Source organism: Balaenoptera musculus, chromosome 3, assembly GCF_009873245.2.
Source record: "Balaenoptera musculus isolate JJ_BM4_2016_0621 chromosome 3, mBalMus1.pri.v3, whole genome shotgun sequence".
Taxonomy (NCBI): Eukaryota; Metazoa; Chordata; class Mammalia; order Artiodactyla; family Balaenopteridae; genus Balaenoptera; species Balaenoptera musculus.
The window spans coordinates 111,806,449-111,825,681 of record NC_045787.1 but is presented as its reverse complement, the minus strand read 5'-3'; the positions used below and the strand labels follow the sequence as shown (position 1 = coordinate 111,825,681).

Here is a 19,233-nt window from a genome sequence, read left to right as displayed (position 1 = left end):
AATATCCTGATTGATGCTCCCTGGGGTAATGGGTAACTGAGGTAGTCTTTGGTTAGCATTTCTCTGTTGTCTCTGTAAATCTGGATATTGACCGCTGCAAGTCAATATCTGCTGTTCATTCAGAAAATGAAGGTCTTTAACTCCAGTAGCATTGTTTTCTTTGCTCTCCCACCTCTGCCCCAGGCCCTGGCAGTCTCCCTTCCAGATTAAAATTGTGGCTTGTCAAAATGTGAGTTTTGGGGCACAGAGGGCAGTGCTTTGCACGCAGGCAAAGGCGGGACGGTTTAGGTAATAAAACGCCTGCCATACATTGAGCATTTACTATGTGTCAGGCATTGGCTAAGTGCTTTACATCTGGTAACTCACTGAATCCTCAAACCACCTATTTTGCTTAGGAGGAAATTGAGGCTCGAGGAGTTTAAATAACTTCTCCAAGGTCACTCAGCACAATGACTCATCTCTAGAAGAGCACTTCTGTAGGCTCTCAATGGAGCTGAAACCTTAGCAGTGAAAGGAGAGCCCTGGGACTTGGGGTTAGTCAGTGCACTTCGCGTCTCCTCTGCCTTTAGTGGACATCTCAGGAGGACGGGATACGCCCAGGCCTCCACGGCTGGCTCCTGTCCTCCCCAGAGCAGCAGCCTGACCCAGGAGGCAGATGTGGACTCACGGGAGGGGCGGGCCCTGCGCAGTCACAGGTGATTGCCAAAGGGCACGTGGTGTGGGTGTGCCAGGCGGGAGACAGCCCTGTGGCCTGCCGTGGGCAAACGGGACAGGGGTCCTGCGGGATGGGCCTGGAAGGACGAGTAGTCCCTGACAGGAAGGAGGAAAGTCGCGGGCTTGTAGGAAGGAGGTGCATGAGCACAAGAGGGGTGATGACCATTGGAGGGACGTGTGCTGGGCTATGGGGAAGGGGCAGTCTGGTCAGTGCGGGAGGTGCTGCCTGTAGTGGGACACAGAGGTCCTGGGGGAGAAGCACCAGACGGCCACCCTGAGGAGAGCAGAGGGCAGTGCCCAGTCGGGTGTGGGGAGGCTGTAGCACTCAGCAGCACTGAGGGTGGACTGAAGGGCCAAAGGGTTTTGCCCGATGTCCCTTCATTGTCCTCTTAGTGAAGGGGAGGTGGAATCCTGGGCGACACAGCTTAGGCAAATCCTTAGACAAGTGGCCCTCAGCATTGGGAATCTGTTTGGGCAGACAGAGCTGGGCTAGTAAAGGTGACCCCAGGAGCGGCAGCCCCTTTTGGGGCCTCCCCTACTATGACACACTCATATCGCTCTAAAAACAGTCAGTTATGAAAGAACCTAAAAAGTCTTCATGTGGTCAGATCTTTTTTTCCACAAGCAGGATTAAGCAGGCTGGGACAGACGTCAAGGCAGGAGGGTGCTTACGACACGCAGTTGCCAAGGCCAGTGGGGTGGCATATAGCATAGTTGCCATTTCTCATTTATGCTGTGTTTTCAATTTACTTTTTACATTTTGAAAAGATAAATGGTGCACAAGATAAACTCAGCGCCAAAAGGCTAGAAAAAAATGTCTCCCTCGGATCTGGTCGCCGATTCCACTCCCAGGAGGCAAAGCTGTGCCACATCTCCAAGAACACGTGTCAGCGCGGGCTTAAGCGCGGGCGACAGGCATGGCCTCTGCCCCCCAGAGGATGGCAGCCTACCAAAGCCCTGCTCTGCTCCTTGTTTCCCCTTTAAAAGTCCATCTGGGAAATGGCACCATGTCAGGGCTCTTTAAATGAGTTTCCTCTTTACATTACACTCTTCAAATCATTTCATGTTAGCAGACGTCTCTGATTGTTCACCCCTTCCTGAGATGAATTAAGAACAAATGGCTGTGATTTTCCATATCAAAACAAACATACATATTAACCATTTCCTTGTAAATTAATTTCGAGTCCTTGAAAGCAATGAGCGGTGGGGAGAGGGCCCTGCCCGGCTGTCAGCCAGGCCCTGGGTTAGAGCAGGTTCCTCTGGCCTTCCCCAGCCACCTCGTCCTTCCGCCTTCCTTCTGGGGCCTTGACTTGTGCTGCCTCAGCAGCTGGCTTTGGTCCTGCCCTTGCCACGCTACCCCCTGCTGAGTCAGACAAAAGCCCCAGACCCCATCCTTAGGCAGAGGATGCCTGTGGGGCCACCCTGGGTGCTGCGTAATATCAAGGCAAGTCTGGCAGCACCGAGGTTAAGCGGGTTCAAGTGCATTTTTCAAACATATGTAAACTGTTAAGTGTAACAGCAAAGGGTAAACTATCAGGGGAGGAAACACCAGGTTTTCCATATTGCTTCTCTCCTCCTCCTCTTGGCTCTCACGTACATCCCATCTATCCACCTAGCCAGCCAGCCAGCCAGCCAGCCAGTTATTTTGATAGAGGAAACTGAGGAAAAGAAAGTATAGTTTCCTTCCCATAGAAATCAAGCCTGTTATACTATTTTAAAAGATAAGGTGTGTGGTTGTAGCATCAGTATTTGGAGCTTACGTTTACCAAGTGTTCTAAGCATGTCGTTTGGTAACTCATTAATCCTCACAAGCCTAGAGGTGACCTCAATTATCATCCCCTTTTGTAGAATGAGAAACTGAGGCACAGGTGTGTCTTGGCAACTCTCACAGCTAAGTGCAGGAGCTGTGGTTCACACCCAGGCTGTTTGACAGCGCGCCCCCGGCTTCAGCATGGTGCTGTTCGGGGCGGCTGCCTCCACTGAAGACAGACCTAGGAGGTGAGCTTACACAGAATCGCTAGAGACTTGGGGAGGGGAGAGCGAGACTTTCCTGAAAGGCAAGATATTCACACACCAGGCTGGGCTGGCGGTTTAGATGAAGGTAATATTTGCCAAGAATCATAATCTCTTTTTTGTTAATGTGAATAATGCAAAATTACTAATTTTTTATTTTGAAATACCAAAAACAATTAGCTTACTTTAGAAACTCTCATATTAAGCTGTGTTTCTTTCTTACTGGGAGACTTTGTGGGGAAGGTGGGAGACTGGACCAGATGCTGCCTCCTGGACCCTTGGCTCATGGGCCCTGAGGAGTGGATCTGTCATTTGGGTTTAACAGCAGTGGACAAGCTTGTATGAGATTCGGAACATCTGCAGAAAAACAACAGAATGGTTCATTCTTACAAAATACCTTGTTTTCTGCACAGAACATACCACCTTCAATTACTGCTGTAGGTTTTATTTTCTCTGTGGAACCCCTGTTTCCTCGGAGGCCCCTGGGACAGGCAGACTAGAGAGCTTTGCTCTGGCCCACAGGCAAGACCCCGGTGCTCCAAGCTGACGGCTCAGCGGGCTTCAGCCCCTGCCACTCATCTCCCGAAAAGGTGGGATGTAGGCCGGTGGATTCTGGGCTGCCGAGGGAATTGGAGGAAACTGTGGTGCAGTCAGGACGCAGGAAACGCTTAGCAGTCGCTCTCCGATTGGGGTTGATTGGGTTAAGGCCTTCCAGAATGGCGTAAAACAGTTCTGAACTCAATGAACTGCTGATGGCAGCCTGATGAATGGAAGGAAATACGATAAACAGATTCCTTGTCATGCTGTTGGCTTTGTAGCAGATACCTGTTTTCTCCTTGGGATTACGTGAACATTTGCTTTCCTTTGATTTCTGGTTGTTCTTTTCAGTATTGCTTTTGTGAGAGGAGACGCTTCAAGCAGTTCTGTAGAAGCCCCCGACTCTTTCCTTTGCAAGGTCTGTGTTTAGCCGTTGGTGCGGCCTCCACACATCACCTGTTAGCTGTTAGGAGTCAAACTCTGCCAACCATGACTTCAGCTCCCTGAAGGGAGATAGACGGAATGCTTCAGTACAACAGATAGGGCTCAGTTCAGGCGTTTGGGGAGGGGGGGGGGGGGAAAGACTCTAAGCCTTTGGTCTCTGGGTGAACTTGGAAAGTAGACCTGTCAGAGGTATTCATGTTCAGACAGCTGGGCTGTAGCTGAGAAGGCTGCCAAATAATGCTGTTACTCAAGGCTGTGGGAATTTCGTCAAGTGGCCTTAAAACAATCGCGTTCCACGCGGCTGGGGAATGGCGGGCCCAGGGGTGCCTCTGCCGTGCCTGCTGCTCTGAGGAGAGAATAAGGTCCTGTCGCTGGGCCAGGCCGCTGCATATGATGGAGCCAGCGACTCGCCGCTCGCCGGGGACCCGCCCTGGCCGGGAGTCGGAGCCAGAGACACTCCAGTGTTTTGCCAATTAGATCTTAAACAAAAAGATCTTAAAACAAGAAACTACCTCCCAAGGTGGCCGGTGTAGCTCATCATTCAACCTGTCCCCTTTGCAGTGTTTATAACTGGGGAACCTCACCACACTGAGGGTCCTCCCCAGAGTGACCCCACGTGCTCTGAGCCCCAAACCAGTCCCAGTGCTGGTCGGCGGTATCAAAATTAGACTGTCACTGGGCAGGAAGACTTGGCTTGATGGGGTGGAGGACCTGGTCAGGGGTTTGTTTCTTCTCCCCGTTACTGCTCTTTGCCAGGTTCCTCCCATGGTTTCTTAACGGGTTCCATTTGTTTGGGTTACAACCTCAGGGCTGTGGCTCCTGAACCTCCTTCCGAGGTGGGATCCAAGCATGGAGCTCTGGAAACCGTGGAGAAAAGAATTTGCGTCTATAGATGTGGTGCTTTCCTGGTTCTCTTTTTCGGAATCCTTTTTCTCTTAAAACAGCCAGAGGCAAAAAAATTTAGAGATGGACAAAGCCTTCCAAAATGCAAGATTAATCACGTGCAGGAAACCCTCCCTGGTAGGGAGGCACGGGCTCCATTCAAGTCGAGGCAGAGCTGAAGCTGGCTCCGGCCTAGCCCAGGAGGCGGCCCCCTTGCTGGTGGGGGTGAGGGGCCCATCCCCGCGGGCAGTGGGTATAGTGGCAGGAACCCAGGCACCGCCCTGAGCCTAGGGCTTCCATGAATTTGCCCTTGCTATCATTTGCAAAGCCGAGGATCACTTACTAGGAAGGAAACTTAATCAGGAAATCACCTTTGGTGGCGTGTGCCCTGCCCCAATTCCTCGGCACTCACCACCCTCTCTCCTGCCCTCCCACAAACATGCCCTGGAGAGCAGATGGGAACTGATCCATCTTGTTGAGTTGCTGGCAGTTTGCACCTCTCCTCTCCCACTGCAGCAGGCAGCCCTCTCTTAGCCAGGAAAACCCTTTATGATGGCCGTTTCTAACACTGGGCTGAGGATGAAGGGGGGTTGGTATTACTGAATACTTGGCAAGGGGCGAGTTTGTGCTCTGGGTTCCTACTTTTATGCGCAGCAAGAGTGCGTCCTCCATCTTTCTGGGCTGTTGTCAGCTGCCCCAGCCCTCTGCCTGGGGCGGAGCGGGGAACACACTTCTCATAAAAGGTGTGTCTCTGAGGTGCTCCCTCTTGTGTGTCCCTTGCCGAAGCTGCTGCTGTGGTAACTATCCAACTGGAAAACATGCAGGAGTAAACAGAAGATAAAGCTCTTGCGCAACCAGCCAAGATGTGAATCTCTGCCCCTCTTTGTTACCCCATTTGACGCAGCTCCCTCCCTCCCCACAGGGCTGAGGGTCCTCTCTTTGAAGATAGGGAGTGGGAGGGCCAGTTATCTTGGTCTTCGCAGATCAGAAGTGAGCTGGGGTTTTGCAGAAAGGAAGGAGTCCTGGATTTTCTGGCTCCTTGGTGAAGAAGTCAGAGGGATGACAGGAAGGACACCCCAGCCCAGCTCTTTCTGAGGAGCTAGAACACTCCTCACCCCACTCCACACACCTCTCCAGCCCCTCCATGTCCACCTTGTTGTTACTCTCAGGTGGATCCAGTCTGGCATCCCTGAGTCCAGGCTGAATTAGCAGTAAGTGAGCACAGTCCTTGAAATTTCCCAAGTGGAGAAACTCAGGCTATTTGCGATTGCAGACACAATGTGAGAGAGGCGGTGGAGGGGGAGCTAGTGGTAGCCCAGGGGAGTTCCTGGAGAATTGATCGTCCTGTTTCTCAGCTGTGGGTGCTGCTTAGAGCTCAGTGCACTGCTTTACTTGCTTGTGTTACATACTGCCTGTCCCTCACCCAAATCAGGGGCCCAAACACACTTGGAGTTGTGGTGATCCCTCTCCACCCTCCAGGTCTTTGCATTCATCATCTGCACCTTCCCCGCACAAAAAATAGTGATGCCAAAAATAAAAAGACCACCTGCCTCTTCCCCCCCACCCTCCACCAGCGGCCACTGTGCCTTCTCTTGGGGAGAGCCTGCACCAATACTCTGGGCAGGAAGAGGAAACAGGCCACTTCCACTTTCCCGAGAAACCATAATTTCAAATGATCTTCTTGCCAAATGGATGGGCTTAGGACACTATTGTGGGTTTCTCTCTCCTCCTCCTCTTTTTCTCTCTCTTTTTAAATGAGGGCCAGGTAAAGCATTCTTCGCACATTATGAGGAGAAGGTTGTAATCCCCCAGCCTCCTCCTGTATATTCTGGCTTTGTAGAAACTGATGACCCCGTGTTTCCTGTGGCCTCAAAGTGGAGGAAGGCTGGGGAGGTGAGGGGGTGGTGGAGGCCAGGAAGCCAGCCAAGTGGGCTACAGCTCAGCAGTGCCAGGTGCCCTCTCCAGCCTTCCTGCCCCTTGGGCTGGCTCTCCTTCCTGTGCCCTTACTCCCAGGGTCAGGCTCCTGTTGCGTCAGGCTCCGGCCTCACTTCCTCACAGGCAGTGAGTTGGACAATAGCGTTGCAGATGTGCTGCCTCCTGCATGAACGTGGGAGAACGGAGGCCAAGCTGGGCTCATTTCTGCACATGGGCATCAGGTCACTTAGGCATCCCAAGCACCCTTTCTTTCTTGGCCATGACAGGGTCATCTCCTCTGGGCTTCGGGACACACAGTCACCATCAATTATAGGGAAGCTTCTGTGAAATTGACAGGTGGGCCTGTACTCAGGCTGTATGGGGAACAGCCCTGTGGAGACTAATGGCTGAGGGTGGGAAGTGTACTGATTATCTCCCCTTCTTCCCTGGGCCTCACTCTAGTGACTTGCTCATGTGACGTTCAAGGCGAGGGACCCCTGTGGCCTGGGAGCATCAAGCAGGCAGGGGCCTCAGTTGCCTCTGGTGTCCAAGTATCATCAGTGCAGTGATTATTGAGTAAATGAACTCCTGCCTTGGATTTAGGCATTGAATCCATGTGATCCAGGTGTGAGTATCCAAGAAGCTTTTCAGCTTGACACACAGACTAGTTTTTGCATTGGGTTCAGCCGTTAGTACCCCTTAACAACATAAACCATGTAATATTGTAAATTTTAAATACGTGGTTTTAATGTAGCTAGAATTTTTTCCCTAGTTATTTTATAATGATTCCGAGTTTTGGCTTTGCTGGAGACATCTAGTGTTTGCAACATAACTTCGAATATTAAAAATCCTTTAGTACCAGGAAGAGGTCAGACTTGAGCTGAGCCTAGAAGGGAGGGCTAGATGGATATTACAGGCAGGGCTGTGGCATGGACAGAATTGCAGAAGTGAGGGTGTAAGATACATTTTGGGACAGTCTGCATTTCTCATTAAGAAAATGAGGTGAAAGTGATGAGGTTGACACTTACAAAGAGAACTGGGCCACCAAGGAGAAAAAAAATCTCTTGCCAAAGGGTACTTCCTAATTTTCCCCATCTTTGGTGCTGTGGAAGAACCTGTCTTCTTGTCTGGCGAACCCTGCCCCAAAGGACTGGTCAATAAACTCTAACTTAGCACGAACTCTAAGTCAGGCTCATATCCTTCTAGGTTTTTTATTATTTTGTGGAAAAAGTCAAATATACAGAAAGCTGAGAGAGGAACTCTCTGACGTCTTACTCTCTTACATCACTCCTGGATTTAACAAGTGTTAGTATTTCACCACATTTGTTTTCCTCTGTAGACTTTTTCAGGATTATTTGAGTAAGTTGCAGACGCCAAGGCCCTTCACCCCTAAATACATCAGCATGTATCTCCTAAGGACAAGATGTTCCCTTCAGAGTGGTAATACCATTATCACACCCAAGAAAACCAATAATTCCTTTGCGTCTAATATCTGGTCTACATTCAAATCTCCTCAGTTGTCTCCAGAATGACTTTTATAGCTTTTTTTGCAATCAGGATCCCATCAAGGATTGACACTATATGTATTTGGCTCTTGTGGCTGTGTAGCCTCTTTTAATCTACTACATCCCACCTTTTTTGTTTTATGTTTTGTGACGTTGACTTTGTAAAGGGTCCAGTCATATCCTTCTAGTTTTGAATCTGAGTGTGCAGGTGTTCAACATTGGTTCCATTAACAGAAATTTACTAGGTAATATGCCACCACCCCCTGAAGTCCTGTAAACCCACGCATGACCCGTGTTCAAGATGCACAGTTCAGTCTCAGGGCCACACTGCTGGCTCCACGGGGTTGGTGCTGGTGACGTCTGGAGTGCTGACTGTGGGCAGCCCGTTCTGGGAAAGGGCTTCAAATCTCAGCTCTACCACTTCTCACTGAGGGCCTTCAGCTGGTGGTCCTTTCTCCTCTCTAAGCTTCAGTGTCTTCATGGCCACAACAAAGGGGTTGGACCAGGGGTCTTCCTAGTCCCACTCAGCTTTGCCTCTCAACACCTCTGTGACTTGGCTCCAGGTGTTGCCAGGCAGACTGCCTGCAGCTTCGTAGCTCAGGGTAGCTGCTTCGGGAAGCCATTGCCTGCTCCCATTCCTGGCACCAAGAACAGGGGATCCGGGAGGATGCACACGGTTCTCTGATGCTTTAACGTGACCACATGCCCTTCCCCTCTGCTCCCCACAGCGGAGATTCTGGAGCTGGCTGGCAATGCAGCAAGAGACAACAAGAAGGGCCGGGTCACGCCCCGGCATATCCTGCTGGCCGTGGCCAACGATGAAGAGCTGAATCAGGTATGGGGCTCTCCTCTCCCTCCCCCACCCAGACACTCCAGCAGGCAGTCTTGCTGCCCGAGAGTTGTCTGTCCAGAGGGAGGGTGCTGTTTGGCTGGCTGTCAAGGGTGTGGACTGCATTTTGGACTGTCAGCAGCTTCCCCATCCCCCCCATGGCAGTTTTTCCCCAAGACTTTATTGGTTTGGGGGAGGGGAATGAAACAAGGTATTTGGCTCTCCTTGGAAGAAAGATGGTTCGGAAACTCCACCCGAGTGAGGGACTCTGAAGACTTGCTCCCCGTGTAGTGAGCCAGGGTCCTGCCAGCCTCCTTGTAGATGCCATGGAGGAGGGAGCTCTACCAACCAAAAGCAAGAGCATGGGGGGGCAGGGCTGAGTTCTTGAAGGTCACGGACATGCTGGTCTGGCTCACCATCCACTATTTTGGTTTTCCTGCAAGCTGCTAAAAGGAGTCACCATCGCCAGCGGGGGAGTGTTACCAAACATCCATCCGGAGTTGCTAGCGAAGAAACGAGGATCCAAAGGGAAGTTGGAAGCCATCATCACACCACCCCCAGCCAAAAAGGCCAAGTCTCCGTCCCAGAAGAAGCCCGTGTCTAAGAAAGCAGGGGGCAAGAAAGGGGCCCGGAAATCCAAGGTGCGTAGGTGATTTGGCAGGGACGTGTGGAGTGTGAGGCCGGGCGGGTGCCGGCAGGCGGGGTCATGCGGGCTCCCCTTCCTACTGAGGGCTCATTCCCCTCTCGGGTGGGGGCCTATGGAACAAATGGAGCTGGTGCCAGAGGGCTAGTCCAGCTCAAGTGGCCAGAGTCTGGACGCAAGTGGGGGACTAGATTTCTGTAGGCAAGGGGGATGTGGGGAGGTGCTGGGGCAGATAGCCCCAGGCTGGAAGGACCTGGTGCCCACCCTTCCAGGAGATGCCCACGCCCGTGGGGTGGGACATGTGTGTACAGGAGCTTCCCTGTGCGAGCGACAGCAATCGAGTCCTGCCCAGAGGTGCCAGCTGCCCGCTTGCCCTTGACGTGCCCAGAACTGTCATTGTGTTGCCATGGCTGCATGTCCTCCTCCGAGCCTGTTCCAGCAGGGATGGTTCAGACGGTTAGCTCTTTGAAATGACCACCTTGTTAAGGAGGAAAATAGATGCGTTATTTGGGCGCTTCCTGCCAGACCCAGCTTGGATTGAGACTAGGTCGTAGGTGCTGATCTTCCTGTGGGGAGCGAAACCTTCTCGTGAGCGTGACCTAATGTCTTCTGGGATGGGGCAGGCCAACTAATCCCAAGCCAGGATCTTCCTAGTCCACCCTTGGGAGGTCCACACCTGTGGCTGGTTGCATTCACCTGTTGGAGACTCCAGGGTAACTGGGACACATGGTTTCTGTTTCTTCCTCGCTGGGCCCTGCCTCTCAGCTGTTGTCACAGACTCCAGGGCCAGCAAACTAGGCACAGCGCAGCTCTGTGTTTAATAAAATGGAATCTTAAGGCTGCTCCACCCTGCCCTGCCCTGCCCTGGGGTGACCCGTCAGGAGTCATCCTTCTGGCCTCTAGCCAGACTAAGAGGAAATTATCTCTGGCAGAAGGTGGCTTCCCTATTTTGTAAGACCCCCAGTAATATCCCCTTGGAAACGCCCTGCAAGGCCTAATGCGGTGTCAGTGTCAGGACATTCTTACTAGAGCCCAAAGCCCTCACCAGAGTGAGCTGGTGAGGACACCTTCCCAGAACAGGTCCAGGAGCAGTGACCCGGAGCCACATGCCAGCCCGCCCTCCCAGCATGTCCCCTCCTCTGAGCTCATCCAGACATCAGGCAGGCCTTCACCACATGGGGGGCACCTTCTGTGACCTCTCACCTCCCACCCACACTGTTTGTGTTTGTGGACTCTCTTTAGGTGAGGTGTAAGAGGCTGTATTTTTTGTACATCCTTCTGGGTGTGGACAAACACTTCCCTGAAAACAACAAAATCTAAATTCCTCTTGCCAACAGACACCCCCCACCCCACCCTACCCCACCAGGCTCAGAATCACTCCCAGCTCTTTGAGAGAGAAACCCGATACTGAAGAGTGTCCTGTAAGTTATTTCCAGACACTGCACTCCACCTTGCTCACAAGCCCTGGAGGAGGCTCAGGGCAGGCGGGGGATTTCACAGAGTGCTGTTACTCATTCCTGCTAACTATAAAATTAGCAGATTGAACTGTTTCTTTTTTCCCTTACAACATTTGCATTTGTGGGGAGGTGCAGGACAGGGAAGGCAGGGGAAAGTGCCTGTGCATCCCCCTTTAAATGTCAAAAAAGAAGACGAAGATGCCAAATTCATCATCTCTTGATTATGGGCCTCAGGGAGCTGGCTGCCCACAGAGCAGGGGGCCAGCAGGGGACCAGCAGAGGCAGAACTGCGGCACCTCTCCAACCCGAGTGTCTCTGGCAATCCTGGGTTGAACCTCGCTCCCTGTCACCCCCAGTCTTCTGTCATAGTTTTTGCCCCATAACTTTCCGAACTTCCCATCTTACCAAACACTATGAATGCTTTTTTCTTTCTTTTTGGACTTGAAATATAGAGGGGGTGTGTGTGTGTGTGTGTGTGTGTGTGTGTGTGTGTGTGTCTTTAGCTTCTAGTAGCTATATTTGGAACTCAGTGTTTCTAATAACCATATGCCAATAATCACTCAAACACTCAACTTTTCCCTTGATTACAAAAGCAGGAAGTCTGTTATGGTGGTCTGTTTTTCTTCTCCACAATAAAACACATTGTCTGCTTACTGTACCAGTATTTGGCTAACATTAAACCCTGGGGGAAGCTGAAATTGGAACCGTGAACAGCTAATTTTCAAAACATTTGTTTAATGTAAATTGTGGTGTCAGCTCCCAGAAACAGCAGAGAACCCTGCATCTCCAGGTTTAAGTGGAATGTTCTGAAAATAACCTTTCCAGAGACATGCAGACAAAGCCTTAGTAACATGCTAAAGCACTTGTAGTGAAAGGGAGTTGGTATTTTTCAAGTGTCAACACTTGAATTCCAAATCATAATTTTTCCCCCAATTCTATGTAATTGGAAGGTTTTGAAAGTCTCCAGTTGTGACAGCTGAGTCAGCCATAGTGGAAACTGTTAGAGAAGGCGACAGAACCCACCAGGGGCTGGGCATCCGGGGCCCTGGCAGTGCCTTGGGGTTCCTCCTTCTACTTGGGTGGCCTCAGGCAAGTCTGTGCCTCAGTTTACCCCCTGCCGTGAAGTGATGGGGTCCATTCCAGCCCTACAATTTACTGACTCGAGTGAACGTTTGCATAATGTCTTTGTGTAGGTAATATGTGTGAGAGTTTGGATGGTACAAAGAGTGTGTGGTAATAAAATCTCACTCACAGTCCTCCAGTTCTCCCCAGAGCAGTCTCTGGAATGAGTTTTCATGTACCCTTTCAGAAAGTCTAAGCACATAAAAGCATACAGATACATAAAGTCTTCCCCATCCTACTGGCCTTTAAAATATGTGTGTGTGTGTGTGTGTGTGTGTGTGTGTGTGTGTGTGTGTGTGTGTGTATCGTGTTCCCCACTGTTTTGGCAGTGTGGTGGTGTCAGTGGTTACTGGTGCCAGCTCACCTGGCTTTACATTCCAGTTCTGCCAGTTGCTGGCTGTGTGACTTGGGGAAGTTGCTTCATTTCTCTGGTATCTCAATTTCCTCATCTGTAAAATGGAGGTATAACACAGGGTGGTTGGGAGGCTTAAAAGAGAATTAATTCCTGTGAAATGCTTACAGCAGCGTCTGGCACACATGTCAGCTGCTGCTGTTACTCCCTTGGCAGTTCTTACTCATCTTGGCGTGTGGAGCTGCTTTAGTCTCTCATGGTATGGCTCCAGTTACTGATACTGTAGGCAGGAGCAGCGTACCCAGTTCCCTATGGATTGTTCCTCGTGTCCATTCTGACACACAGTGCCGCAGTGACCATCACTGTGTGTGGGTCTCTCTGCGTAAGTGCAAGTGTATCTGTAGGAGAAAGTCCTCAGGGTGGACTTACTGAAGCAGACAGTGTATTTTTTTTAACTCTGATGGCTGTTACTCCCATATACAGCATATTATCCCATTAAGAAATTTCAAGAGTGGACGGACTTACACATTTGACACAGAGTTGTTGAAAGAAGATGCATCCATTCGATCCATATGTATCACATCTGCGTGTGCTGTTCCCCTTCTTGGTAGTGAGGGTACAGCACCTTGGTGCTCAGGGAGCTCTGGTCTAGTGAGGGAGGTAGAGTCACTGCCCCAGGGGGAGGTGGGGCAAGTGGTGCTCCGACCACAATAAAGTGGAGCGATGGCATGGCAGTGTTATCTTACATAGGTGCTCAGGGGAGGCTTCTCTGGTAAGGTAACACTCAAGGCATTTAAGTGATTGAGAGGAGAGAGCTCCTGGCACAGGGGGGAGCATGCCTGGCTCTTCCCAGAGAGAATGAGACAGGCCTTCATGTGGGGTCCCCAACGTTTCAGAGAAGCCTGGGGACCCTTCTCAAGATAAGGTTTTATTTATTTTTTTAATTTTACTTTTTTAAGAGAGATTTGGCTGGCCCCAAATGATTTTTTTTTGTTTTGTTTAAATTTTATTCATCTTTTTGGCTGCATTGGGTCTTCGTTGCTGCGCGTGGGCTTTCTCTAGTTGTTGCGAGCGGGGGCTTCTCTTTGTTGCGGTGTGCGGGCTTCTCATTGCGGTGGCTTCTCGTTGCGGAGCACAGGCTCTAGGGCACTTGGGCTTCGGTAGTTGTGGCGCGCGGGCTCTAGGGCACTTGGGCTTCAGTAATTGTGGCACGTGGGCTCAGTAGTTGTGGCTTGCGGGCTCTAGAGTGCAGGCTCAGTAGCTGTGGTGCACGGGCTTAGTTGCTCCACAGCGTGTGGGATCTTCCCGGACCAGGGCTCGAACCCATGTCCATTGCATTGGCGGGCGGATTCTTAACCACTGCGCCACCAGGAAGTCCAAAATAAGGTTTTAAAATGCATAAAATACTGAAGATTCAAAGGAAACCATTTATGCCTAAATCTTCAAGGTTAAGACCGCTGTCAGAATGCTCACCAAGATTCATAGGATAATCTTTAAGGTATCTCCAAGACGACAGTTTTTGCCAAGTTTTGATAAATAGTCATTTTACCTAGGATTTTTCAAACGTAAACCCGCTCTACCACCCCAATTGAACTCCACCCCCATATGTGAATCACTCTTCCTGATCAAGAAGATAGACTTGCTCCTCACTGCCTGGCAAAAAGCCCAAGATGATTATGGGAGAGCGCCTCTTTCTTTTTGAGAAATATTTAAACTGCAAATGAGTGATTAATGTTCTGGTAAGGGATGCCAAAAAAAGGGATTGGTTCTTTTGAGAAGCTGCCATCCTTGCAAAATTTTGCTGACTTTTTAATGAAATTTCCAGAGATTCAAACAGCAGAGCAAATGAGACTAGGCGTAGGTAATCTTGGGTTGATAATTTCACACAAGTCTTTTTGAACACTCAGTTCTACAGATTCTTAAATACGTCTCCCACTGACTCTGACCTTACAGGTTTTCTGCTGCTCAAAACAAAACTGGGTGTATGCACAATACATGGAGTTTTTGGATTTGTACAACAATATGAATCTCTAAAATGTCAATCTTTTTTTTTTTTAACATCTTTATTGGAGTAAAGTTGCTTTACAATGGTGTATTAGTTTCTGCTTTATAACAAAGTGAATCAGCTATACATATATCCCCATATCTCCTCCCTCTTGCGTCTCCCTCCCACCCTCCCTATCCCACCCCTCTAGGTGGTCACAAAGTACCGAGCTGATCTCCCTGTGCTATGCGGCTGACAATCATTTTTTAAAAATCTTTATTGGAGTATAATTGCTTTCCAATATTGTGTTAGCTTCTGCGGTACAACAAAGTGAATCAGCTGTAAGTATACATATATCCCCATATCCCCTCCCTCTTGAGCCTCCCTCCCACCCTCCCTACCCCACCCCTCTAGGTCATCACAAACCACAGAGTTGATCTCCCTGTGCTATGCAGCAGCTTCCCACTAGCCATCCATAAAATGTCAATCATTTTGGAGATTGACAAAGTATTGCTTGCTAGCTTTTGTCCTCCCTGGGCCAGGTTGTGAAAATAATCTACCATCTACTCTCACCATTTCATATAAGAAAGGGCATTTTAATACCAAGAAGTGAGGAAGGGACATAATCGCAGACTACAGACCTTAGGAAAACTTAGGGCACACTTGTTATGATTGGAATATAGTGATATCTCCCAAGGCAACTGTGTAGACCTGAAGCACCATGTCACGGGGTGCACACCTTGCAGGGAAGAGGCAGGTGTTGGTTGCCAGGTGGACAGACTGTGAGAACTGGGAAGGAACAGCTGGTCTTGCACAGGGTTTGCTGCCTTCTCTGCCTTGGTCACTCGTTTAGTCAGTTCTCCTGCCTTATCTCACTTTCCTGATGAGAAAGCTAAGTCTTAGGGAAGGTGAGCCGTTTACCTAAGGCTATGCAGCTAGTAGACCAGGGCTCAAATGCAGGACTTCAGAGTTCAGATATAGTGTTACTTGTGTGCCCTGTGACTATGGACCACGTCTCTAGGTAGAATCCCCTCTGGTCTGATGGTAGAGGGCTGCAAAGCCACCCACTGCAGCGTGAGTGGGGCAACAGCTTAAAATAATTTTTTTAAATACCACATTCTGGCCTCTCATTAAATTTGTTTGTGCATTCATGATATATATTCTGTTTATAATTTCCACCTCTTACCCTCTACAGCATTCTTCTTCTCGGTGTATTGAATTATAATTGACATAAAGCACTGTATACGTTTAAGGTGTACAGCATGATTTGACTTACATATATCATGAAATGATTACCACAATAAGGGTAGTTAATATCCATCATCTCATATACAGAAAAAAATGGTTTTTTCCTTGTGATGAAAACTCTTAGGACCTACTCTCAACAACTTTCCTACGTATCATACAGCAGTGTTAACTATAGTCATCGTGTTGTACATTACATTCCCAGTACTTATTTATCTGATAACTGCAAGTTTGTACCTTTTGACCACTTTCCTCCAATCATCCCTCATCCCCCAACCCTCTGCCTCTGGTAACCACAAATCTGATCTCTTTTTCTGTGAGTTTGGTTTTTTTTTGTTATTGTTTTTTAAGATTCCACATATAAGAGGGATTATGTGGTATATGGTATTTTAATTTCTCTATCTGACTTATTTCACTTAGCATAGTGCTCTCAAGGTCCATCCATTTTGTCGCAAATGGCAGAGTTTCCTTCACTTTTATGGCTGATGAATGTTCCATTTTGTTTTTATATAAGTGTGTGTGTGTGTGTGTGTGTGTGTGTACGTGTATTATATTTTCTTTATCCGTTCATCCATTGATGGACACTTAGGTTTTTTTCCATATTTCCATATCTTGGCTATTATAAATAATGCTGCAATGAACATGGGGTGCATATATCCTTTTGAGTGAGTGTTTTTGTTTCCTTTGGATGAATACCCAGAAGTGGAATTGCTGAATTATGTGGGAGTTCTGTTTTTAATTTTTTGAGGAGCCTCCATAGTGTTTTCCATAGTAGCTGCTCCAGTTTACGTTCCCACCAACAGTGTACCAGGGTTCTCTTTTCTCTACATCCTTGCCAACACTTGTTGTTTCCTGTCATTTTGATAATAGCCATTCTAACAGGTGTGAGGTGCTGTATCATTGTAGTTTTGATTTGCATTTCCCTGATGATTAGCGATGTTGAACACCTTTTCATGTACCAGTTGGCCATTTGTATGTCTTCTTTCGAAAAATGGTCTTGAGTTTTTTGCTCTTGAGTTGTCTGAGTTTGTATATATTTTGGATATTAACCCCTTGTCAGATAAATGATTCAAAAATATTTTCTGCCATTCCATAGGTTGCCTTTTCACTTCGTTGATTGTTTCCTTTGTTGTGCAGAAACCTTTTAGTTTGATATAGTCCTACTTGTTTATTTTTGCTTTTGTTGCCTTTTCTTTTGGTGTCAAATCCGAAGTCATTGCCAATACTAATATCAAAGAGCTTACTGTCCGTTTTCCTCTAGGAGTTTTATGGTTTCAGCTCTTATGTTCAAGTTTTTAATCCATTTTGAGTTAATTTTTCTGTATAGTGTAAGATAGTGTTGCAGTTTTATTCGTTTACATTGGCTGTCCAGTTTTCCCAACACTATTTATTGAAGACACTGTCCTTTCTCCATTGTATATTCTTGCCTCCTTTGTTGTAAATTAAGTGACCATATATGCCTGGGTTTATTTCTGGGCTTGCTGTTCTGTTCCATTGATCTTTGTGTCTGTTTTTATGCCAGTACCATACTGTTTTCATGACTACAGCTTTGTTATGTAGTTTGAAATGAGGGAGCATGATGCCTTCAGATTTGTTCTTCTTTCTCAAGATTGCTTTGGGTATGTGGGGGTCTTTTGTGGTTCCATACAAATTTTAAGATTGTTTATTCTATTTCTGTGAAAAATGCCATTGGAATTTTTTTTCACATTTTACTATTTTTTTAAATTGAAGTATAGTTGATTTACAATGTTGTGTTAATTTGTGCTGTACAGTAAGGTGATTCAGTAATACATATATATACTTTTTTTATTAAGAGCACATTTTATTTTTTAAATTTTATTTTATATTGGAGTGTATTTGGTTTACAATGTTGTGTTAGTTTCAGGTGTACAGCAAAGTGATTTAGTTATACATATACATATGTCTGTTCTTTTTCAGATTCTTTTCACATATAGGTTATTGCAGAGTATTGAGTAGAGTACTCTGTGCTATACAGTAGGCCCTTGTTGATTATCTGTTTTATATATAGTAGAGTGTATGTTAATCCCAAACTCCTAATTTATCCTTCCCCTCCCCCCTTCCCCTTTGGTAACCATAAGTTTGTTTTCTAAGTCTGTGAGTCTATTTCTGTTTTGAAAATAATTTCATTGTATTAACTTTTAAGATTCCATATACAAGTGATAGCATATGATATTTGTCTTTCTCTGTCTGACTTACTTCACTTAGTATGATAATCTCTAGGTCCATCTGTGTTGCTGCAAATGGCATTACTTCATTCTTTTTTATGGCTGAGTAATATTCCATTGTATATATGTACCACATCTTCTTTATCCATTCTTCTGTTGATGGACATTTAGGTTGCTTCCATGTCTTGGCTGTTGTAAATAGTGCTGCAGTGAACATTGGGGTACATGTATCCTTTCAAAGGATGGTTTTCTCGGAATATATGCCCAGGAGTGGGATTGCTGGATCATATGATAGCTCTATTTTTAGTTTTTTGAGGAACCTCTGTATTGTTCTCCATAGTGGCTGTACCAATTTACATTCCTACCAACAGTGTAGGAGGGTTCCCTTTTCTTCACACCCTCTCCAGCATTTATTGTTTGTAGACTTTTTGATAATGGCCATTCTGACTGGTGTGAGGTGATACGTCATTGTAGTTTCAACTTGAATTTCTCTAATCATTAGAGAATCTTTCCATGTGCCTTTTGGCCATCTGTATGTCTTCTTTGGAGAAATGTCTGTTTAGATCTTCTGCCCATTTTTTGATTGGGTTGCGTGTATTTTTTTGCTGTTGGGCTGCATGAGCTGTTTGTGTATTTTGGAGATTAATCCCTTGTCTGTTGCATTGTTTGCAAATATTTTCTCCCATTCTGTGTGTTGTCTTTTCGTTTTGTTTATGGTTTCCTTTGCTGTGCAGAAGCTTTTAAGTTTAATTAGGTCCCATTTGTTTGTTTTTGTTTTCATTACTCTAGGAGATGGATCAAAACAGATATTGCTGCGATTTATGCCAAAGAGTGTTCTGCCTATGTTTTCCTCTAAGAGTTTTATACTGTCGGCTTTACATTTAGGTCTTTGATCCATTTTGAGTTTATTTTTGTGTATGCTGTTAGAGAATGTTCTAATTTCATTCTCTTAGCTGTAGCTGTCCAGTTTTCCCAGAACCAGTTATTGAAGAGATTGTCTTTTCTCCATTGTATATTCTTGCCTCCTTTGTCATAGATTACTTGACCATAGGTGCGTGGGTTTATTTCTGGGCTTTCTGTCCTGTTCCATTGATCTCTCTTTCTGTTTTTGTGCCAGTACCATACTGTTTTGATGACTGTAGCTTTGTAGTATAGTGTGAAGTAAGGGAGCCTGATTCCTCCAGCTCCGTTTTCCTTTCTCAAGATTGCTTTGGCTATTTGGGGTCTTTGGTGTTTCCATACAAATTTTAAGATTTTTTTGTTCTAGATCTGCAAAAAAATGGCCATTGGTAATTTGATAGGGATTGCACTTAATCTGTAGATTGCCTTGGGTAGTACAGTCATTTTGATTCTTCCAATCCAAGAACATGTTATATCTTTCCATCTGTTTGTGTCATCTTCGATTC

The 19,233-nt window shown here is 47.2% G+C and overlaps 1 protein-coding gene across 4 annotated transcripts in view; it reads left to right on the top strand.

Moving 5' to 3' along the window:
* The window catches only part of LOC118891861 (core histone macro-H2A.1), an 80,730-nt gene that overhangs the window by 22,488 nt on the left and 39,009 nt on the right, over nucleotides 1–19,233 (top strand). For all 4 annotated transcript variants that reach the window (XM_036845656.1, XM_036845659.1, XM_036845655.1 and 1 more), the window contains exons 3-4: nucleotides 8,738–8,844; nucleotides 9,282–9,479. In XM_036845656.1, the coding sequence (XP_036701551.1) occupies nucleotides 8,738–8,844; nucleotides 9,282–9,479 (305 nt within the window). The remainder of the gene's footprint in view (nucleotides 1–8,737; nucleotides 8,845–9,281; nucleotides 9,480–19,233) is intronic.